The sequence below is a fragment of the Phymastichus coffea genome, unplaced genomic scaffold, assembly GCF_024137745.1.
Source record: "Phymastichus coffea isolate CEN01 unplaced genomic scaffold, Cenicafe_Pcof_1.1 PCOF00307, whole genome shotgun sequence".
NCBI classification, from domain to species: Eukaryota; Metazoa; Arthropoda; class Insecta; order Hymenoptera; family Eulophidae; genus Phymastichus; species Phymastichus coffea.
The window spans coordinates 1-22,921 of NW_026707118.1; the positions used below are offsets into that span (position 1 = coordinate 1).

A 22,921-nucleotide genomic window follows, 5' to 3' on the forward strand; every position below is an offset into this window, starting at 1 on the left:
TTGTAATGCGTTACTTCCCCTATCTACTTTCAATATATATATATATATATAACCGCAGTTGCCTTGACAGCTTCTGTCGATTGCGCTCTCATTATTACACTGTTACACGAGGTGTTTCGTCGTTGCTCCTTTTTTTTTCTTTTTTTGGTTCGAACAAGTGATTCGCGCGACGAGCAGTATTTTCCTGTAAATTGCTTTCCCTTCGAACTGCTCGGGTTTGGAGTTCGAAAAACTGTATTTTTTCAAACGTGTACTTAATGTTTATTATCTGTGTATGGCTATCGATCTCCGACGCTGAGCAAGCATAGCAAATCGGCTTTTTACTTAATAAACTATGGTTTTTTTTATCGTTAATCGATTTCATTATTATCTTTTTACATTTTACGTGTATATATTGCGCTTAGGCATTTATTTATACAGTTTGCTTCAAAAAGAAAAATAAAAAAAATAAACAAGAGCTAGGAATATATACATAGTATTTTATTTAGGGAGTGTGCGAGTGAATTGCGAGTGTGCGTGTGTGACTCATCACTTTTTAACTGCCGAACATTAATGGGACGACTGAGATGAGAGAGTGTAATCGTTACGTAGCAAAGAGCGATTTTTGTGATACTACCCAGAGAAAAAGAAAAGAAATCCTAAATTTTTGTCCTTCGCCGTTGTATGTTCTTTCCCCCTTCCAACGTTCATTTCACGCCTTTCACATCTAGTGTCATGCTGAGCAATAGTCTACGTTCACCCTGTCCCCTTGCCCCTTCTACTGCGATTGTTATTATCATACGGACTTGTAAAGTCTGTCTTGTAAAATTTTTAGAGAGAGCGACTGATTATTGTCGGGTTATTCTACGTATGTATAGTAGTATTAATTAAAAAACAGGTGAACAGCAAACAGTGCATTGTTTCCGTTGAAATAAATTCGTTGAAAAATATTATTCAATATATTCTTATATTATTTTTGGAAACCCTGCTTTAGAAATGGTATATTGATTATTAAGAATGAAGAAGGAAAATTGGCAAAATTCGTGTAGGATAGAAAAATAATCCATGGAAGTTCAACAGACAAATAGTATTCTTATGTATTTCACGCACATATTATGTACAACAAAATAATTTATCTCTCAAAAATACGTTAATTGTTCGGAAGGGTATTTACAGATTATAGAAAAATAAGATACAGAGCTTTAACTCATCGCGTAAAAGATTATTTTATCGATAATGATACAATTCGATTGATAGGTCAATCCCATAACTTCGCAGACAATGTCGGCAATTTCCCGCCTAGCCTCCATGATTTTGATGGACCTTTGAATGTGATTGTTCAGAAAATTGGAATAAAAGAAACTAGAGCAATAATTGCCATTGAAAGCTTCGATATTGTCGATAAATTCCTCGTTACGCGCATAAATGGCAAGCTTCTCTTTGCTCTCGATGAGGAGATCGAATAACGTCAGCGATTCGTACACCTTGATTTTCTTCAAGTCTTCGAGTTGCTGCCTGCACTCATCAAAGCGGCGTTTCAACTCTGAATCAAATCTAATTGTATCTTCGATGCTTTGAATGATAATCGGGGTTCCTTTAGCCTCGAACAATACCAATTGGGCAACGATGGGCGCTGAAAGTTCGCGTTTCCACCAGTCAGCCATGAACAAATTCTCGTTCCTCTTAAGAATCACGTCGGAGCTTAAGAATGTCAGCAACACTGTGTTGAGCCGATCCAAGAGACGAAGTAAACATCGGCGCCGTACGTCAGCAGTAGCTCCACGCACTTTAGAGGATCGTGATTCCTCTTTCGCACGTGCTCCGGTGGACAGATGGTCACTAACAGCGGCGTGTGATTGTGAACGGTAATGGCATTCACGTCGGCCCCAAGCTCCAGCAAACAGCTCCATCAGCTTCAAATTGCCAATCATCGACGCGTTGAACAGTATGCTGATGCCGTCTTTATCGCGAGCGTTCGGATCGAATTGTTTGCCCCGCAGTTCCTCTTTCAGGCGTTGATTGTTTGCCAAGATTGGATTTAGCGCCAGATAGTGCATCAACGTTCTTCCATGACTGTCTCTGGTGCTCAAATCAATGTCAGACCGAAGCATTATCAAAACAGCGCCTTCCTTGCCATGATGCAATAAATTACCTATCTGAATGATGCCAGACTCGTCGCTCGTAGTGAGCAGTGCGCTCTTTTTTAGTATGATACCCGTGATTTCTAAATCCTTGTCTGATTCGCCCCACATACCACACGAAAAATAAGGTAATCTACTTTTAAAGTCCATGGCGTCGATACTAGCACCGTGCTCCAAAAGTAGCTTGATATTTTCCGAGCTCGCATATTCGAAAGCCACGTGTAGCGCGGTTTTACCAGTTTCGGAATCCACGGCATCAACGGGGCAGCCCTTTTCCAACATAATTCTTATGACTTCTGGATCGTGCAGGTAAGTCGCATGCCTTAGTGGGCAACCTGCATTCACTAGTATCAGAGCAATTTTTGCACTATCATAGCAACAGTCTTGCTTCACTTTGTGGAGAAACAGAGCAATGATCTGCGAGTGCACTGAACTCATGTTGCAAACCACTTGAAAGACACTTTTCCCATCATTATCACAAATGTGAATATCAGCATCATAATTCATCAGAAGTGTAATGATCTCTGTGTGATTATTCTCTACAGCTAGCATAAGTGGAGTTTCACCTTCGTCATCTTGAGTATTGACATCAACATACTGGTTCAATGAGTAACAGGCAATAGGAAAATTACCATATTCAGCCGCAACATGCAATAAAGTTTTTCCGTATTCGTCAAATACAGTGTGTGGGTTTACACCCCTTATTTTTATAAGAGCTCCTTGGGATCTACCTTTATGAGATTTAAAAGGTGCTTTGACTCCTGAAATATCAAAATTTAAATTAACTTAAGTATTCAAAGTTAAATATCTACTATTGATACATAGAGAAACTATGTGTTACATAGGTTACATGGATATCAAATAAGATAGCCCTACTTTCTGGATAAAAAAAATTATTAATCTTATTAATTCAAAATTATTTACATGAAACTATGTTCATTTTTATAGTCAAGACAACAAACTGAATAGTTGATTGGTATCGTAATAAAAATATAAATGAACTCACCGCCACCATTTCTTTTCTTCTCCTTTCTACACAGTTCTGCCGGATTAAGGCAATTTTTGATTTGAACCATGCTGCCATCGTTACAGATTAATTTATTTCATTTATTAATGATAAGCTGTTTGAATTTACAGACTTTACAACCACGAATTTATTGTTTTTCTTCTTTTCTCATGAGTATTGAGTGTGTTTGACTGGTAAATAAATTTTCACACATTTTGATATCCAGTTACTTACTACCTACATACTCCCACTAATGTACACAAGCAGAAAATATAATAAATGATAATCAATATCAATATATTGTACACTGTACGACGACAACAATATCGTATCGTATAGTGCGTGCGCATCTTATACCAAAATCACTTGGCGATCTTGGCATATCAGCGTTTCAGATAGACACACCGCCATCTAGAAAGAAAGAAAGGAAGAACGTCAAAGCCACGTGGTGTACAATATGGCGATGCTTGGCGCTCAAATTTAAATTAAAAATATGTCAGATTAAAAATATTTTTTTTCAAGATTTTTATCTAATAAATAAAAATAAATATAAACTTTTGTCATTTATATAATATAATGATATTAATGAAAAAAAGTTCGTTTATATGAGTTCCGTCTAAATAATACATGTATAAAAAGTATAGCTTTGCAACAGTGAAAATTTCTAATCGCATAATTTTGATGTTTACTCATATTTTCGAGATCGCTGATCACGAGTACAACATTTTTATGAGTACATCTTTGAGCTTATAAAAAATAGATTTATGTATAAATAAAAATTAATAATAAAGGAAATAGCCACAACAAACGTAGTAGCCTTTTGATAATATTTTTCTGCCAATGAAAAATATCAAAATCGCTTAACCGCTTCATTTGTGGTTTTCTGCAATGTTTCGATTTTCAATTGTTTATATCAAACAATTATATCAAACGAACTATGAATCTCGATTAATAGTTTATTTATTTATTTATTTGACTATGTAAAATTAAAACAAAATGTTTTCCAACGACGAATCAATCTCATTATTACTTAATTCAACATTATTCGCATTTAATTGATTTATGAAAATTATTTATCATAACAGTGTTCTCTTAAAGTTGTTTTTTTTCGAGTTCTCCGTTTTGCTTCCGTCAAACAACTTTCGTCGACACAAATCATAAAATTGCGATCGATTCTTTTTTTTTTCAGGGAATCCATAAATTTGAAAATATACTCTGACCAATGCACGAATGGCAACAAATTAATAGTAATCACCAGGTTAATAGATTTCAGCCAGCAAACATATTTTCAGTTGTCGTTGAAGCTTGCATCGTTTAAGATTCTCACCAGTTGTTCAATAGCTGATTTGAGAAGCCTATCATACCGTAGATCGGACGCCAACAATGCTCGTCAATCAAACAGTTACCGTAAGTATTGTCGTGATTGGTTGGAGGAGGGGGGGGGGGGGGGGTATTATTCCCGTTTGTTCGCGCGGACATTGATCTCTATCATCGAAGTTGAGGGAACTTATATTTTTTTACTATAAAGGCGGGCAAGCATCAACGCCACTTCATAAAATTTCGTATATCAACAAAAACCAGTGCATCACCAGATGGCACAATACTCCACACTTTGCCCCAATTATGGAACAACTTCAGTGCGGGTTTAATTTTCAATTCGGTCACGGCTTCGAGATAGTTATAATGGTACTTTAGTGACTACTTCATTTGTACTGTAATCCACCACTTTACCACTTTACATCTGGATCCACGGGGTTCGGGTGCCAAAAATTTCGCATTCATCGGCAAGGTCGTTTTATTTCCATTCGTAAAGGTACACAATGGTCGATTGCAAAATATGGATCTTTCGTTGCGTTCACTGAGGCGATTACGACCGTGACAACTGCCACTGCTTGTGTAATTAATAGGTTACTCCACTTTTGCTCCATTAATCAGATTTCGTATCTCGTAATCTGGTACAGATTTCTTATAACATATTTTCCGTAACTTTTGAGAACAAGCGGACAATTTATCATTGCTTTCCTCTGTCGATTATCTGCTTGATTATTTCTATAAGCTAGCATCGAACTTGATGTAATTTTGATCAAACGAATTTTTTATCTCATAAGCAGTACATGTATTGCATGTTGAAATAACTGCGATGAGAGCATTTTGTCAATATTTAGAATATAAACGTACACATGATTAGAAATATAAGTGGGAATCAAATGTAATTTTTTTTGGTTTGCTTACAGAAAACTTTCTTCATAAATGTACGAATGAAAATATGAGTTATAGTTTGCTTGTCGTATGCTCATTAATTACTGATAAATCACATCTCATTGGAGAAACAATAATCATTACTACGGACGTTACTTTTTATTTCCTTAATGTGTTCATGACCGATGTGTTATTGAGTGTATTCAAATAAAATAGTCGTGAAATTGAGTTATATTTTATTCTTTTATGTTAAAAGAAATCAGTCATCTTGAGAATATTAACTATATTTATTTTTTGCAATACGTCAAGTACTTTGCTGGATAATGACCTACCTACTGATAAATCTCAATATTTTGATTGATAACATATTATTGAAACAATTTATGATTGTGACATTGTTTAAAAATGATTAGGTTATATTTTTTAAATTATTTATTAAAAAAATTATTTTACTAATATTAACGTCAACGAAGACCATAAAAAACATAATAAAACTATCCATAAAAACTCAAACACAATAATTTCAAAGAAAATATCTTCATTCCATCGGATAGATGAAAAAGTTTAGGTGATCAATGAAGGTTCCCATAGAATAGAACTATTTTACGCAACTTTGGCCTAAAACATAAATAAATTTTATAACGTAAAATAATATTTGTTAATAAAGTATAGAACAGAAAACGATGCTTACGCCTGCATGAATAGCTAAAACTCCATCATTTTCGTCGGTACGAATTTCAATAACAGCTTCTCCATTTTTATCAACTTTAACAGACTTGCCCGTACAATTTCCATCGATGAAATCACCAGTTATAACATCACAGTAAGTTCCAGCAGGTAAGCACACTTGGAGTTTGCGTTTCAGATCCACAATGTCGTCATTCATGGCAAAGAATCCTCGATCACCTCGACAGAATGCAATTTGGTAATTGCCATTATCCCACCAGTTGCCTAATTTCGTGGTGGCAACGTAATTTCTGAAGCGAACCATGTTGTAAATCTGACGCCAGCGGTGCTCGCAGACCCAGCCGTTACCGCAAGTGTTATCAGCCCTGATCAGAGGCGAAACGATGTTCTCGTTTTGATCTGTCGGTGGACCCTGATCGAAGCTGACAAAGTCGAACGAACTTATAACTTGCGGTAGTCCATAGGGATGGGCAAGCATGAATGCGATAGCCATCTGCAACGTGTCATTATATGGCTGAGCTACAGCATTCCAATGGCATTGGTAAAATACCTACCTTGTAGAGTTTCGAATCCTTATACTTCAGAGGATTATCACCGCCATTTCGTTGGCTGTCGTGGTTATCAATGAACGTCAGTGCATCGGTAGAAGGCAAAAGACTCCATGCTTCGCCCCAATTGTAGAACCACTTCAGTGGATTTCGCCTACGGATCGCGTTGCTAATCTCCTGGCCGAATTTGAATTCCATGACAACTCCGATTTGGTTGTACTCTTTTTTGCTCACGGCTTCCCCATTCCCGTAATCGATAACTTCTTGATAGATGAAGGGTTTAGCATTTGGAGCAAAACCATGGTCTATCCTGAGATTATCGAGTTGCGAATAGATTGCTGCGAGGTCTTGCGGCCACATGTGCTTCGCAGCGTCAATGCTAAAGGAAACATTCGTTTTTCAAACACTGCACAACCGGAAACTTTTATGATATTCACCTACCGGAAACCAGCAACACCCATATCGATAATTTTGTTCATCAATTGCACGGCCTTTCTTCTTACGTATTCTTGACTTTGGTCTAAATCGTGAAGACCGACAAGTTCGCAATTTCTAACGTTATACAGATCCTGATAATTCGTAATTTGGCAAATGGGGTGAAAGTGTTCCTTTTTGTAAGGCACTTCTGGGTAATCCAAGTTGAAGGGGTCAGCCGTTGAATCGTTGGTACCGACGGCATTCTTATGGTTACCGGTCATATGGTTCAGCAGAATGTCGACGTAGATTCGCACGCCCGCGTTGTTGCAACGTCTAACCATTGAACGAAACTCCTTTTCGGTACCCGATCGAGTTTCCAACTTGTAAGATATGGGTTGATAGCGTTCGTACCAAGGTCGATATTTAATTTTAACGTTTTCCGTTATTGGTGATACCTAGAATAATAGCATAAGTGCAGATAAGTTCAAATTATCTTCAAAAATATTTAATCTGTGGCCTTAAAAATTTATAGAAGAAGAATAAGTGATACATAAAAGTTCTTCTTAATTTTTGCTAATACTTTCTTTCATTTGATAGTAAAGTATAGTAAAGTTAAACCATAATTATATGTAATACAAAATTAATTTCGTTTTCATTAATACTTGACAAACAAACAATAATAATGGGACCTGAATAAAATATGAATAATATTAGTAATTTACCTGGACTCCACCGTAGCCCATCGGTCCCAAAAATCTTTCGCACTCATCAGCAATCTCATTCCACTTCCACTCAAAAAGATGCACCATGGTGGTGCTGTTTTGAACATAATGTGGATTCTTTTGTGCTACCAGTGGAGCAATCGTAACAGCAAAGACTATGAAAATCATACGTAACATTTTTCCTCGACCAATTGTTGATTGGTAGACTGAACATTTAGCGGCATCGAGTCGCGCTTTATATGCCTACTTGCCGCTCGAGTCTTCCGAGAAACAGAGGCACGGCCAACTCGTTATAGTTTTTCTATAGGTGTATCAATTATCTTATCGCTTCGGAGCCGTCGCACAATAATCGACGATACCGTCATTTTTTAATTGCATTATCCAATACGTTGATCTCAACAAGGCCTCTCTCTCTCTCTCTCTCTCTCTCTCTCTCTCTCTTCCTCTGTTCTATTGATTAAGAATTGATGAATATGAAAGTTCATATAATAAGCCATGAACGAGAAGGTGTTATTTTCGGTGGTTGGCAGATTATCAGATAACAACTGATGACTAAATTTACGTTAAACGGGTCAACGCTCAGCTACATCCACTTGAATGTGCTTAATCCCTACTGAATTTAAAGCTAGAATTTACTTCTCGAAAGTAGTTCCTCTACAAAGGAAAGATGACAAAAGCGCCGTTTTACCTACCTCCAGGATCGAGAAAAATAATAAATATTGATGTGTTGTGTGACATTGACTAATTGTCTACAAATACAAAAACATATGTATCATTATGTTTTCAACGGAATACGCATACATTACTACTGATTAAGTATCCAACGTATATATAATAATTGGCGTTATGTGTTTTCTCGGGATAACAATTGAAAGACAATTATATTTTTATAGTTCTTTGTGAATTGAATTAAGATACCGTGCTAAAATTTTTACTAATAATCCAGAACTTTCAACTTATTTTAAAGTATAGTGTAATTCGTTTCAAATTTCATTAATTTCCAATTGATAAAATAATTACATTTTTAGTTTATCCAGTGATAGCATATTTTTAATTTGCATTAATGCATTCTATCATAGATGTTGAATAATTCTCGATAAGAAACCCCAATTGAAATATAAGCCATTGAATCTTTTGTTGCCTAAAAAACACTTTAATGCGTGATAAGGAAATAATAAAAATTAATTATATCCATCATTTACTTACTTTCTTGAGGAAAATCTGAGGATTTTATAGCTTATGCAAAATTTTTTTGAGAAAAATCAAAGAGTGAAATTAAATTCATGCACTTATTTCACTTATAATAATCAGGCTTCACAATATAAAATTTTCCGTTTATTAATATTTCCATCTCAGTACACGAATTTTCTTTAGAACAGAAAGATTTCATGAAAAAATTTATTTTGCGCAAAAACAACTCAATAAAATAACGTGAATATGATATTTCATATGACATCATAAATAAAAATCATGTTTTAATCCTATTAAAAATATACAAGTAGGTTTCCGTAAGGATTTCTGTCTAAAATAAATCCCTGTGGATATTCACACTGATTTCCACCTGGATTCTGTATGGATTCTGTGATATCACACTCTAAAATCAGACTCAATTCGCCGCATAAATTCTATATGGATTGTAAAGGTATTTTATATAGATTTTGTGCGGATTCTAAGTTAAATCAGTAATCACATTTTTTTACTTAATTTTACTTTTTCAATTAATTTTAAAGAATAAATAATCAGTAGTTTATACAAGTATTTTGATTTCAATATAGTATTTATTATATATTTATATACATCATTTGTTTTCAAGATTTTCTTATGTGATTTATGCTATTTTAAAAACAAAAAAAACATAATAAAATTATAATGTGTAATACATGTTTGAAATGAAAGCTGAGTCAATAATGAAGCATATTTGGTTCTGATGCGATGTATTAAATATTGCGAATATCGAATCCGAAGAGATACGAAGTGAAGGCAATGGTCGCTGCACAAAATAATGATTGATAAATATGGCGAAACTAGCGATCCTATTAATTTTAATGCTGATACTTAATCTGTTAAAATTTATTTAAGTACGTTCAATATTTCAGGATTTCGGACAATTAATACTAATTATCAACGCTTGTCTTCTTTCTTATTATTTCTTTTCATTGCATATTCAGGTAACGTCATTTTATGATGATAAAGAAATTTGTTTTGATATAGAATTTACTGATTACAGAACATTAGGCAGAATATTCTATTTCCTATAAATTTATCATTCTAGTAGAGATATCGATATTATCTATTCAGTTCCGATTTCGTTTATTTAATAACTCTTCCGCCACTTCAAAAAATTACGTTTAATATTTTCATTTATTTATATTAATTTTTTTTAGTTATTACATTTTAAATAATACTCATTTTGATAATTCATCGGAATGATATTTTTACTCATGATATCATTTTACTTAATTCGTTCACGAATGAATTAAATTTTAGATTACTTTTCGTATGTGGATAAATCAATTTTATCACATTACCAGTCAAAGTTTTTTGAAAAAAGCACAAATCCTCATTGTTTTGTGATTAGCATACATTGATTAAGTAACACTTTTGCACAAGTGCGCTATAACTTTCATCCTCATATTTTTTAACTAACAATGTTTTAGGAACTCCATATCGCAATGGAAATGAAATAGTAATTAACGTACACGTTTAAAAATCCATGTTTGTCATTAGAGTATTTATAAACGCCTATATAATTTACAGTCAGATATTAAACCGTCAATATTAAATAGAAAAATTATTTATAAATAAAATACCATATATAATTTAAGGTTATTGTCCTGTTACATTTTAATAAAAAACGATATTTATGCATTAAAATGTCGTCTACAATTATGTTCAGAACAATATGAAAACGTCAAATCCACGAAAGCTCTAAAAAAGTATACTTTTTTAAGATAATTAAACCTCCTGTTGATTTATAGTTGTATCAACTATAAAAGCCATCACTGATTTAATATAAAATCTACAGGTCTAGACTTGTTCAATAAGGCACCTTTGTAAAAATTACGAAATTTAAAAATCTTGACTCTTCTCATTAAGAATCAGTGCACAGAGTTTAACATTACATATTTCTTCTGAATTATAGAATTAAAGAAGTATGATATTTGCAATGACTTACTGCTAGTAAACGTAGCGCAGGCAATCTCATACACAATGTCGAAGATAGCGAGAATCTTCGAACAAAGCCTACTGCTTTTATATACATTGACTGTCGAACACGTGTTCGCTGGATCTTTCATCTCTACTTGCTTGTACGACGACCTCAGCACGTTCTCGATGGTTTGTTGTGTACGTATTCTCGACATGAGATCTAAGACGTTTGCATACTCCGTCTATAAGGTCACTGATCGGGAAGAAAAGAAGAAAAATATAGGAAAATAAAAATATTCCTAATACTTCCAGATACACTTTTGCTATCGACAATTTCATTGTCGTTATTTGATCGTTATGCTTCACAAAGAAAACTAATTCGCTTTAGATTTATTCAGTTATCTATAATATAATTTTTGATCTAACAATGTTGTTATGTTACTATACCAATTATATGTTACTTTAATAAAATCAGTTGTAAATCTAATTACAATTAATGCATACTGAATAAATTATACGAAAAATTTGCAAAGCAAAAATTTTTTTATGAAGATCCTCATTAGTAGACAACTTTACATCAACCAGCATTTCTTTCGCATCATTCAAGTCAAGTCAAATACATTTCCGCGCCATACTTGCTATACTAGCGCTACGGTCGTCTTTTTATCGAATCAAATCTGAAATTGCTCAGGATAGTCTACCTTCTACGGTAGGTGCGTTGGTAGTGCTTGAAATTGCAAATGGTGAAAGATTAGTCGGTGTGGCTCACACGCCAACGTGCTAGGTGCTGGGCTAGCGTTTTCCCTGCCGCGGTGACGTGCATCGCAGCACCGTACGTGTTTTATAAACAGAAAGAGACTCTAAAAACGCAAGCTAAGATGAGCAGCTAGCGTTGCTTCGATCAAGTATTTCGTGGGCTCACAGCCTTGATTGCAAACAAAACACAATAACAAACAACCATCCTGGTTTCCTTTCTCTTTTTAGTCATGTAGTCGATGTGTTTCTTGTCACGCTAAATTACGTTTGAACAATCGGTGCAGCGCTGCAACATGACGAGCGCGTTGCCCGTTAACGGATTTATGAATTCCAATAACCCTCAACCAGCTCTTGGTGAGTTATGTGCAAATTTTTCTCATCTTTATTAGTACTCGTTTACCTGTTGCTCTTCAGTAATCCATGAGTGATACTAATAAACATAATAAATCAATGATTACAGCTGAACAAACGACCGGCGGAGGGGTCGTTCGTTTAGACAAGAGCAAAGAATGGCAAATGGAACTCCTGATGGAGAAACTACGCTCAAAGGCTTCCTCATTCAAGTCTTTGGTGGAGAGCGCAAAGAATGTTCGTATGGCTATGTTGGTAAGTTATAAATTTCATTAAAATACAGTCTAATGGAAAGTATCACATTTACAATTGATTGATTTATTTGTTTTCTTCCAGGAAAAAAGGTTTGGAATTGATAGTGTTGAAAAAAATCAGCTTCAAAAGTGCTTAGATACATTGCAGCATTCGATTAAAGTTACATCTTTACAGTCTATGATTGAAAGATTGGAAAGTTTATCTAGACAGTTAGGGTAATATATCTAATATTTTCTATGCAATATAGAAATTAAGTTATTTTACTTTATAACATTTGCAATTTTTATTTCAGATTAAAATTTGTGATAACTACTACTATACCAACAATCACTCAGTTGTTCATATCTTCAGATATGTTTTATCTAGAAATTTCATTAGAACAATCAGGGGCAGTGAAGGATGTAAAAATTCAGCATGAAGGCAAGCAAGAACAGCAGGTAAGCATCATTGTAATTTCAACTTCAGAATATCAAGATTTAAATAGTTAATGAGTGATCCTTATTTTTAGAGTTGTGAAGAGTTGGTTGCTTGTCTTTCTCAAGGTGATTTTGCTGATTTTACAGCTCAGCTTGAGGGTTTTGCATCAATTTATCAACTAAATGCTGATAAGAAAGTAAAAAGCAGAGCTTTCAGTGCATTACAATCTCTAGAAACTGATTTAGGAATTTTAGCTCAACTACAAATATTTATTATCTCTCAACCATTTAATGCTGTTCATAAAAGTCCTGTTGGTAAGTGTTATATTCTTTTTACCTTTTGTTCTCAAGTATTCAAGTTGCAAAATAAACCAATTTAACTTTTTAGGTGTTCTTGAGAAAAGGAAAGGTGGACATGCAATGAAGTTAACCTACTTTGTGTCTCCGTACGATCGAATAGATTTAGAAAACAAAACTTGTGAACCTTTAAGCTTGGAGACTGTGATATCAAAAAAAGTCGGACATTCCGTTACTGTTTGCATGGAAGGATCTACAGCTCATAAATTACCTACATCAAGTATCATTACTTTAAACAAGGGTACTACAGGAATAAGGTAATGTACTAATGATTTTAGTTATTGTATAAGAAAAAAGTAAATTTTAAACTTTGTTAATTGTATTTACAGTACACCTTCATATGCTCCATTGACAGGGGCAAATTCATCAATGTTACCTGCTTGTTTCGTTTTAAAATTAGCTAAGAAAATGCCTATGTGTTTAGAACTGATACGTCGGATACAAAAAGTCACAGAACTTGAGTGCACTGACTTATCAGCCCCTCATCCTTTATTAAGTCTCATTGTTCAACACGCTAGTGATAAACAGTTGGATTGTCAGCATAATAAGGGTCTTGCAGTTGTAAGTAACACAAACTTTGCTTATTGACATATTTTAACTAATGAAACGTTACCAGTAATTTATATAATAATAATTATTTCTACATACTAGATCTCATGTTTTCAACTTTCAGAGTCTTCCAGATCAGCAACATGTTTACTTCATGACAGAGAACAAAAATATGGAAGGCGTGCTAGTAGGCAGTATACCCTTCACACATCCAGGTCACGTTCCACGGATCCTCAACTTCCTTCGTCAACAAGCCTTATTCAATACCCTCATCTCCAGTTGTATAAGGCCGATGGCAAGATCTGATCCAGAACATACTACGATCTTTGAAGTGAGCGCTCTGTCCTGGCAGTGTATATCTATTAGCTTGGAACATCCATTTGAGGAAACCTTAGCTACAGCCGAACTCGATTTATCGGAAATTGCAGCACTAAAATGCAAGCTCTACGGCGTGAGCATAAATAACTCGGAACAAACGTCGGATTTAGCAGGCAGAGTACTCCAACATTGTCTCAGTATTCCCTTAACAATGCGTACCCTTATCAAAACTTGGGAAACCTTCATGTTGAACCCGCAGACGATTGGCGGCAACAGTAATGAGGATATCAAGAATAAAGAAGAACCAGGCACGATGAATGGAGCCAACTTATCGAGCCGACAGCAGATGCAGCAACAACAGCCCCAACCGCAGAATCAACAACAGAATCAGCAGCCAACTCAACAACAATCGCAGCAGTCTTTTTTAGAGGCCGGAACGGAGAATAGTATCGGGTTTCCGTCATTGTCCGGCCCCACCGTCTCGGCAGCCGATACGACCCCGCACAAGTCGACGTCGTCGTCAACGTCTTCGTCATCGTCGTCGCGCAAACAGCAGCGCAAAGAACAGCAAACTTGGCCAAAGATCAAGAGCGAACCAGGCGAGATTGTCGCCGTGGATAGCTCGAGTTCAGACGGCTCAACGACCACGCCACTTGGTACACCAACGAGCGCAAGAACGCCAACTCCAACATCTGCGCATAGCGGGGGTATGGATTTGTCCAACATCATAGATCCTTTGGAGATATTGCATACAGATAAGACTATAGAGTATGATATTGACACCGAGGAGATAATGCAGGTTGAGCCTGTTGTCAGTGTCGAGGAGGCTCTCAAGAGAAAAATCAAAAAGGAAAAACTGAGTCCTACAACGATTTTCGAGGATAACAAGAATTTAGTTTCGCCATCAGTTAGCATCACGCCGATTTCCAGTTCGGGACAGAATACCAATTACAATTCGATGTTGACAAGTATGGGTTTAGAACGGAGGCCAGGTATTGAAATCATACCTATCACCAATTTGACACAGACGTCTTTACCAAGTTCGATCACCATTACGGCAATTAATAATCCGTCAAAGTCGTCATCATCTTCGTCATCGTTGGGGGACGATCGGAAGGAAAGGAAAAGCAGCTCCAAAAATCGAGATGAGAGTAAGCTGAAGTTTGAGAAAAAACGAAAACGCAAGCGAGATTCAAGTCCCATGGGTCCACCGGAAAAATTGCCTCTCAAACAAGATCCTTTATCAAAACCAGTGTCGGTCAGCATCAAACCTACTTCGGATGTATCACCATCGCGATCAACATCACCGACACTTCGTAAGTTCAGTCCATCGCCAACACGTAACAATCCTTTAGTCCTCGTGGGCAAAGCAAGTCCAACTTCTCTCAAACAATCGAGTAGCAAACAGAGTCCCAAGCACTCACCAGTATACAGCAGCCCGAAGCATGTACCTAGTGGTACGAGTCCAAAACACGGCACATCGTCACCAAAGCATGGCAATTCTGGCAAACCCAGCATGTCAGCGCTGAAATCTGCGACGAGTTCTCCTTCGCACAAAAGTGATTCGTCGAGTATAACTGCTAAAACCAAAATATCCTCACTAACGCCTTCAACTTCGCCTTCATCATCGGCTGTAACACTCACAAGTATATCACCATCATCGACGTCGTCGTCGTCATCGTCGTCGTCATCATCGTCTTCGTCGTCGTCGTCATCATCCTCATCGTCGACATCGTCGTCTTTAAACAAGGAACCAAGAGATAAAGAAAGGAAATCGACGTCGATGGTGTTTGGAGGCTCTAGCCCAAAATCGAAAAGCCTCACGGCCAAACCCAAACCTACCGAAGAGCAGTCTCCGGGAAACGGAGGAGCTACGCCACCGATGTCTGATCCTAACAAAGCTGCAGCAACTCAACAACAAACGAGAATTAGAAAAGGATCGCTCAGCGCTGTTATCGACAAGCTAAAAAATGCACATTACTGCACGGATGATGTGCCAGCCAACTTGTCTCAAAGTGCATCTGGTGCCTCGGCTAATCCAGTTGTGAAAAACCCAGACACTAAGAATCCTACAGAATACATGGTCAAGCCTAGCTCAGATGGAATAAAGTTGACGATTAATAAGACCAGAACGAAAGATCTTAAGTCGAATAATAATAACTTAAAACTTCCTATGATCAATCTACCGGGTACGTGTCCTACAGGTTCCGGAGGTATCTCGCCCTCAGGTTCAGGAAATGGCTCGCCCAAAACCTATACTGGACTCAAGCCTGGAGTAATCTCCGGACCTGCTTCTAGGAAACCGCAGGCGCAAACGTCGCCTAAGGTATTTACTGTTAATTGATCAGATATTTTATTTTATTTTATTTTTTTTTAGTCTATTGAATGATATGATCATGATTTATTTCAGACGTTATTATTTTATTTTTCACCTTTTATCTTTGATTGCACGCTTGGCTTTGATGTGTCCTGAAAATAAAACATGAATGAATGTTTCTTTGCGGCAGCGATTACAATTTTTGTACACCTCACATGGCGCCATCTATGTAAATAGCTATTAAAATTTTTTTTGTTCATGTATAGAGAATGCAAGTTTTTTTAATAAATAATGTTACTACGTTGACTAGTTGTTCCTAATTAAAATTATGTTCAATTCGATGTTGTAAAATATGTATGTGAAGATTATGGGAGACGTTCATTTATTAACGCTTGAAATTGTTATGTAAGCTTGACCGTATGTAATTTTAATGTTGCAATCAATATTCATTACTTTACAGATGAGATCAACATCACCATTAACTTCGAGTAATTTAAGCAGCAGCTCTGCAGGCAAATCAGGTCAAAAAATTCCTGGCAGCAGTCTAAAATCCAGTTCTAATTTGTTATCAAGCGGCTTATCAGGCAAAACCTCCAAATCTTTTTCATCGACAAGCGGTTCACTAAAACAGAGTTCGATGTCAGGAGATTTTGGACGTGCAAAAGAGAAAGCGAGATTCAAATCCGGCGACAAATCATTTACAAACAAAGCTGGTGATTTAAGAAAGCCAAATCCATCTGCAATGGAAACCGAAGGAGAGAAAGCTTTCAAGTTGTTGGCTCATGCCTCCATGGGAAATTTATTGAATACACCTGGATTTCCATTAGTAGTGGAAGGTCTGAAGAAGCAATTTGACACAAATTTTCAAATCCCAAAATTATCCGCGAGAGCGAATGCAGAAAATACTGAAAAACGGTCGGTAGATAAAGTGGACACTAGTTCTAAACCTTCTTCATCTGACATAGCCAGCAGAATACAAAACGTGCCTAAGATGGAAATATCAAGTACAGTCGTTGACTTTGCTTCGGAATCTTCCAGTACGTCGGCGAACAACGAGTCTGACATGCCTACCAATCTGTCTATGCAAGCAGATGACAAACCGGAGCTGAGTGGTAGTAGAGGATTATTAAGCGCTAATGCAGAATCAAAAGATGTTGTGGACTCGGCTGCAAGTAAAGCTTCGTCTTATTCGTCAGGTAATGATAACATGGAGAGTTTGAATCTCGTTTCCAAAAATGCCGAAAAGTTTAAGCCTTCGGATGAAAAAGAACAGCAGCATCAAGCTTTTCATCGAGTTTCTCAAGTTGAAAAGAAACTGGTGGGTATATCATTGCGAAAGTCTTTAAGTCAAAACTTATCACTGAAATACTGATTTCCACTAAAATTATTTACAGTTGGAAGCCGGAATTACGACATCGGCCAGTGTCACTCTTACTCCAATTCCTTCTAGTTCCTCGGCTTCAACGGCCAATCCAAGCTCACAAGAAGCGGCAGAGATGTTACTGGATTTTTCCACGCCGAAAGAAGCCGCAAGTACGACCATTTTGCCCCTAAAAACTCCACTTTCGTTATCCGCCTCGCCTTCTCCATTTCAAAAAAATACAACGCCACCGCCCCCACCGCCGCCACCTCCGCTTCCACCACCGTCGTCGATACTACCTTCTGTACCGCCCTCGGTCTCACCTATTTCGAGCTTTCCCCAAAGTCCTTCCGTCAGTTTGCACATCGTCAAGAGTCCTGCTCCTTCGCCCAGGGTCATTCCTTTATCGCCACACTCAGCATCGCCTTGTATCACCGACGACGAGCTTATGGATGAAGCTCTTGTTGGTAAGCGATCACGCGATTTTTATTGTTGCATAATCATTCTTAACAAACAATAATTTCATTTCAACTTTTTTTCAGGTTCTTGAAACTTTTGGAAAAATAGAGTACAACAAAGAATATGGTTCTCTATATCTTATTACATCTCAAAGCGTAGTAATGTTATCTAGCTAAATCATAAAAAATATTATATTTTGGAAACGTATCTTTGATGCCAGCTGTACGATGCTTACGCGCGAGTTAAGTGTGAATTTCAAGAATAGAAAAGTAGAAGTCGAAGTAATTTTCATTAATATACCGAGACATTACTCGACGGACAATCATGTAGGAAACAGAAAAGCTTGAGTTATCGAAACATCATTACCCATGACAGCGCAGAAGATAACTTGAATAAGTGAGTTGGTTACATATTCATCATTCATCATATGATATCTGCGTACGTACCAACGTTGTATTAACTGTTATAAATTTGCTAAATTGTTGAGCAAAGACGATCAGAATACTTTCGACGCCTTAATGTTAGAAAGTTTCGCGATGATGGTTAAACCGTTTGGACTTTCTAAAAATCAAAACGATTCGATATTTTTTCGATCCAGCTTTTAAAGATTTTTTTTTTTTTTCATTAAAAATGGCAAATTTTCCGTTTCGTGAAAACTTCACAAGTTCATGTATTTTCTATATAACAGTAAAATAAAAGCTTCAATCATTTAACGTTATAAAATTTTAAGGAAAAAAATATCGAATCGTTTTGTCTATGATAGGTACAAATGTACGTTTGTAAGAGTAAGGAAAAAAATTATAATTTAATTTGTATAGAGATTATATCTGTATATGTACATATATACATACCACCAGCATCTACTCGTGCATACATCCATGTAATTATTATTATTATTCCGGATATATTACTATTAATTCTATTATTACACGTTGTTTGAACTTTATCGTTAGATGCATACAAAAGGAAAACTTACATGTAAATGCAGCGCCAATAAATTAATTTTCTTTTTTTATATATTTCTTGTTGTTTCTGGAAATTGTCCTCAAATACCAAATGTGTAAACAACTAATCATTTCTCGACAATAACAAATTTATTATAACAAATTCTCCAACATTAAATCTAGACAAAAGCACACAGTTTTTGAAAAATCATACTTTGCTACATATGTTAACAAAGTACAAAAACTGTATACCATAGTTCCATATAAGTGCCACAATATAATTGAATATGACTAACGAATTACTGTTAAACGCAACCACATCGGTTATTGATACAAAAACTAAACGTAAATTATATCACAATATGTACAAATTTCTTGAATATTAGCTTCATCTTTTATTTTTTAATTAACACTTGAGGTGTCGTTGGAGATTTTATGACAAATCCAACTTCTAGGTAAAATAGAATCTAACAGGTGATCACTGTAAGGGGGACAATTCGATCTCGCATAAAATTCCATAGGATAGAGAGTATAAACAATTCCATTTCCCACAATCAAAGCTAACCACATATAAATGTTTCCATCCATTTTCGAATAATTCTTCATAAGGAAGACAAGAAGCAAACTAAATCCGGCGAAAGAAATAAATAACACTGGATAGAAAAATCCAAAAGCGAGAGCCAAGATATACTCATGAAAGAGGGCAGACACGGCGAACGTCATCGCGATCGCGAAAACTTTACTGTGGCACTTTACGTGAACGTCTTTATAGATGTACTCGTGGAGCCAATCGTGAACAGGGATGTTCCAAGTTCTATAGAAGGCACTGAAAGACGTGCAATTCCACCAGTCCTAAACAAAAACATATTTTCATTTATATGTAGTTAAAAAAAAACTACATGATAGAAGTAACTTACTTTGTAAAATTGTCGGTCGGCAAACCTCAGCAATTCCGCCATAGCATTCTGACAGGCGTGAAGTATACAGTAAAACCCAAATAGAAACATGACGATAGCGGGCAACATCGAGCTGAAAACTGTGAGAACGACGAATTGGATTTCGAAAATTCGCGGGCCGTACTTTTCAAAGGGCGGTATTATGAAGCGCTCGAGTATGAAAGCTACATAGAAAACGATCATCAGTATTTCTGCAACGTTCCACATTACCACTTTCCATCTGATACTTTTAGTTCTGAAACATTCAACACTTATCGTTGAAAATACACTGTAATTATAAAAGAATGTCACTTCAAACTTACCTTGGATACTCATCTCTGTAGATAAAGGTTGGTGCAAACATGAAGTACAAGAACTTGGAAAATTGCGGATAAAACGAGGCCTCGCTGTTTTCGTCTTTAGGCTTATATGCCAAAACTCGAGGAACATTACTCCTTACAAAAGCGTGCGTCTTCATTAGCATGCGAACCTGCGAGTAATTCATTCCTTCAGCGTCGCCTTCGCTTTCAAGCAATTTCTTTCAACGATAGAGAAAACAAATCAAAAACGTACTTGTTCCATCAAAACGAGAATACCAGCGGCTGCGGGAAAGTGTTTATCGATCGTGAGTTTTGCAGGCACCATTATAAATAGAGTTTGATGAGTTATAAATACAAACAACGAAGCGTAGTCCCAAATTTTCCTGGAGATAGCTGAAAACAAATCGAATATTAAATTGCTGAATAGTCAGAACGAACAGGATACGTTATTGATGTGGCTAGTTACATTTTGGAGCAAGCTCGTTATGTTTATTCGCCCACAGGGAGAATTCCAGGTAGATAAAGAAAGTGGAGGCTACCATAATCATCCAAATCTCGACAATGTCGTACACGCTTCCGAAGCCAGTTTTGATAGTTCTCAAGCCCACGTGTGTCCTGCGTCGAACAGCGAACGTTCATGTTAGATTTGATCCGTATCGGAACTTGTAAAACGATTCAACGTTGATTATAACGAGCAGCAGTCATGTCGACGACAATTAAAGATACATTATCGCATCTTACGATCACTCGTTTCGCACCCTGAACATCGTTCAATTTGATCAGCAGCGCGAGACAAAGAATGTCAAAGCAATCCACGAAACAATTTTGTCAATTTCAATTGGCAGGTACTCACGTGCCAGTCTGGATGTAGTCGTGCACCACCGTGTTCAAAAATAGAACGAGCAGCATCGCCGCGAATATGTTGTAAATCGTTCGAATGTGATTTACTTTGAATAGATCGGTGAGATACGAATTCCTCGGGATGAACTGCTTTTCTCCGCCTTTTCTCTCTTGCCTACAAACAAGATTGCGCCATCGATATCATTTCATTTATTTACGGACTTTTATTATACGTCGTCATCTTTACTTGTGGTCGGACGCTCCTTTGTGATAACCATTTTGCTTTGGATTGCTCTCTTGCAAGCGTTCGATTACTTCGGACATCATGCTGTTTAGTTGCGCGTCTATGTCGTCAACGAGAGACTGACGTAGAACCTTAGGATTTCGAGAAGAGAGTTTTTTTTATATAATTGATTTTCAACGATCGGATTGAATCGGCGAGATGGCGATCGATTAACATTTGCCACAGCTGATAACTTCGCTCAGCGTCGAAAATCATTTACCTGCATGCGATTTTCGAGATGTTTTATGTTCATTTGGTCGAGAGATACTGTGCCCTCTGAAGGCTGGAATGCGTGCAACGGGCCGCCGTTTACTGAAAACGGAACAAATCATAACTTTGCGTGTCTTTTCCAACGTCGATGTATTCTATATAAAAAGTATTGCTATCCCTCGTTCTCTGTCATTGTTATAGTTTTCACCAACGAGTACAATATAATCTTACTTCGATATTTTCAAAAAAGCCTCTTAAATTGAAGCTTAGATATATAACTAAGCTAACCATAATCTACTATTCACAGTTCATAATTGTATTGAATGTTTAAAACAAATATATTATACAACGAGGAATTTTCAGTGAAAAGTTTCAATCTAAGGCATGAAAAATATATTCTCAAATGGAAACGTAACTTACGTGTTTATTTATGAAACTTCCACATTCAATTCACAATATTAAATTATTAAGCACTGCGAACATCCATACACCGCGGACAGCTCAACAATTCAAATCACTGCTCACCTTCGTGAAGCCTCGACGAGTCTCCGTTCTCGTGCCTGGAGCGCACGCTCACCACGTTCCCGTTCATCTCTACGCGTTGAGAGAAGTCACCGACGTCGCGTTAACGAAGTGTCCAGAGCCGTCCAGAACCAACGGCAGACTGAAGTTGTGCCGCGTGGTAGTTGCTGCTTTTGTCGCGCGCGTTTCTAACTTGTTATCAGACCGTCCTCGCGTGGCTAACCGCGTTTGTAAATACAATCGCCTTACGAAAGGCTCAGGTGTGTTGAGCGGCACTTGTTGATGTCTATATCGATGCGTCGAAATTGCGATCGGTTGATATTTGTTGAACGGTTTCCGGTGGGATATTTTATAATACGATCGTATTCCACGAGGCCCGGCTCTAGAGACAAACTTCATACCCAGGTGTTACATTTGTGAAGCAGTTGAATTAGGCTGCTTTCTTCGAAAATAAAAAAAAACATCATATGTAAATATTTCGATAAATTAGTAGTGTTTGTTACATCGTAAAATTCAAAAATAGACACGTTAGATTACGCAACCGTTTCGGGCGAGCGAAGCAAGAAAGAATCCGATAAGATGCTTTGGGCAATGTCCACTCGAGTAATTTCGATCCGATTCGAGTACGCGATCGGCCTCTCGGTACACTCGCACTCGACACTCGTTTTAGATGAATGGAATCGCCCCGGCATTGCTCGCGATACCGCCGCATGCGACTGACTCGTGAGTGCAACTATAGTGCGCGTGCACCCGCGTCCCCAGAAGTATTTCGAGGATGCAACAGAAAACAAACTTTTTCCTTCCCCTCCGATCCTCGTCACTCTTTCTGACGATTCACGCTGGATGAGACATGGCTGGATGAGTTATGCTCGGCGGATCTCTG

General features: G+C 36.9%; 4 protein-coding genes across 4 annotated transcripts; 1 reads left to right on the top strand and 3 right to left on the bottom strand.

The window, feature by feature from the left end:
* Positions 1 to 1,062: 1,062 nt before the first annotated feature.
* On the bottom strand, positions 1,063 to 3,467 carry LOC131674812 (ankyrin-2-like). The gene is made up of 2 exons (XM_058953644.1): positions 3,127 to 3,467; positions 1,063 to 2,881 (listed from the first exon to the last, which is right to left on the bottom strand). Exons 1-2 carry the CDS (start codon positions 3,194 to 3,196, stop codon positions 1,182 to 1,184), a joined length of 1,770 nt encoding a protein of 589 aa, XP_058809627.1. The 5' UTR covers positions 3,197 to 3,467; the 3' UTR covers positions 1,063 to 1,181.
* Positions 3,468 to 5,624: 2,157 nt separating this feature from the next.
* Positions 5,625 to 7,890, bottom strand: LOC131674813 (alpha-amylase-related protein-like). Its single transcript, XM_058953645.1, has 5 exons — positions 7,700 to 7,890; positions 7,002 to 7,432; positions 6,567 to 6,939; positions 6,017 to 6,505; positions 5,625 to 5,943 (listed from the first exon to the last, which is right to left on the bottom strand). The coding sequence occupies exons 1-5, from the start codon at positions 7,874 to 7,876 to the stop codon at positions 5,929 to 5,931; spliced, it is 1,485 nt and encodes a 494-aa protein (XP_058809628.1). The 5' UTR covers positions 7,877 to 7,890; the 3' UTR covers positions 5,625 to 5,928.
* Positions 7,891 to 11,614: 3,724 nt separating this feature from the next.
* Positions 11,615 to 19,153, top strand: LOC131674810 (mediator of RNA polymerase II transcription subunit 1). Its single transcript, XM_058953642.1, has 11 exons — positions 11,615 to 11,956; positions 12,063 to 12,208; positions 12,290 to 12,423; positions 12,501 to 12,645; positions 12,717 to 12,939; positions 13,013 to 13,238; positions 13,311 to 13,542; positions 13,655 to 16,174; positions 16,626 to 17,483; positions 17,560 to 17,992; positions 18,068 to 19,153. Exons 1-11 carry the CDS (start codon positions 11,896 to 11,898, stop codon positions 18,073 to 18,075), a joined length of 4,986 nt encoding a protein of 1,661 aa, XP_058809625.1. The 5' UTR covers positions 11,615 to 11,895; the 3' UTR covers positions 18,076 to 19,153.
* Positions 19,154 to 19,299: 146 nt separating this feature from the next.
* Positions 19,300 to 22,470, bottom strand: LOC131674811 (sterol O-acyltransferase 1). The gene is made up of 9 exons (XM_058953643.1): positions 22,042 to 22,470; positions 21,527 to 21,618; positions 21,271 to 21,398; positions 21,037 to 21,198; positions 20,650 to 20,798; positions 20,437 to 20,576; positions 20,187 to 20,353; positions 19,846 to 20,119; positions 19,300 to 19,780 (listed from the first exon to the last, which is right to left on the bottom strand). The coding sequence occupies exons 1-9, from the start codon at positions 22,106 to 22,108 to the stop codon at positions 19,331 to 19,333; spliced, it is 1,629 nt and encodes a 542-aa protein (XP_058809626.1). The 5' UTR covers positions 22,109 to 22,470; the 3' UTR covers positions 19,300 to 19,330.
* Between the last annotated feature and the right edge of the window lie 451 nt (positions 22,471 to 22,921).

What these genes read in the sequence shown, in the direction of transcription:
- LOC131674812 (XM_058953644.1), bottom strand. Translation starts at nt 3,196, where the DNA reads ATGGTTCAAATCAAAAATTGCCTTAATCCGGCAGAACTGTGTAGAAAG. An exon ending in GAAGAAAAGAAATGGTGGCG is followed by an intron (nt 2,882 to 3,126) that starts GTGAGTTCATTT and finishes TTGATATTTCAG; the next exon opens with GAGTCAAAGCACCTTTTAAA.
- LOC131674813 (XM_058953645.1), bottom strand. Translation starts at nt 7,876, where the DNA reads ATGTTACGTATGATTTTCATAGTCTTTGCTGTTACGATTGCTCCACTG. An exon ending in ATGGGTGTTGCTGGTTTCCG is followed by an intron (nt 6,940 to 7,001) that starts GTAGGTGAATAT and finishes TGTTTCCTTTAG; the next exon opens with CATTGACGCTGCGAAGCACA. An exon ending in AGGATTCGAAACTCTACAAG is followed by an intron (nt 6,506 to 6,566) that starts GTAGGTATTTTA and finishes GACACGTTGCAG; the next exon opens with ATGGCTATCGCATTCATGCT.
- LOC131674810 (XM_058953642.1), top strand. Translation starts at nt 11,896, where the DNA reads ATGACGAGCGCGTTGCCCGTTAACGGATTTATGAATTCCAATAACCCT. An exon ending in ATGTTCGTATGGCTATGTTG is followed by an intron (nt 12,209 to 12,289) that starts GTAAGTTATAAA and finishes GTTTTCTTCCAG; the next exon opens with GAAAAAAGGTTTGGAATTGA. An exon ending in AAGGCAAGCAAGAACAGCAG is followed by an intron (nt 12,646 to 12,716) that starts GTAAGCATCATT and finishes CCTTATTTTTAG; the next exon opens with AGTTGTGAAGAGTTGGTTGC.
- LOC131674811 (XM_058953643.1), bottom strand. Translation starts at nt 22,108, where the DNA reads ATGAACGGGAACGTGGTGAGCGTGCGCTCCAGGCACGAGAACGGAGAC. An exon ending in ATCTCGAAAATCGCATGCAG is followed by an intron (nt 21,399 to 21,526) that starts GTAAATGATTTT and finishes CGAAATCCTAAG; the next exon opens with GTTCTACGTCAGTCTCTCGT. An exon ending in GACTACATCCAGACTGGCAC is followed by an intron (nt 20,799 to 21,036) that starts GTGAGTACCTGC and finishes TGTTCGACGCAG; the next exon opens with GACACACGTGGGCTTGAGAA.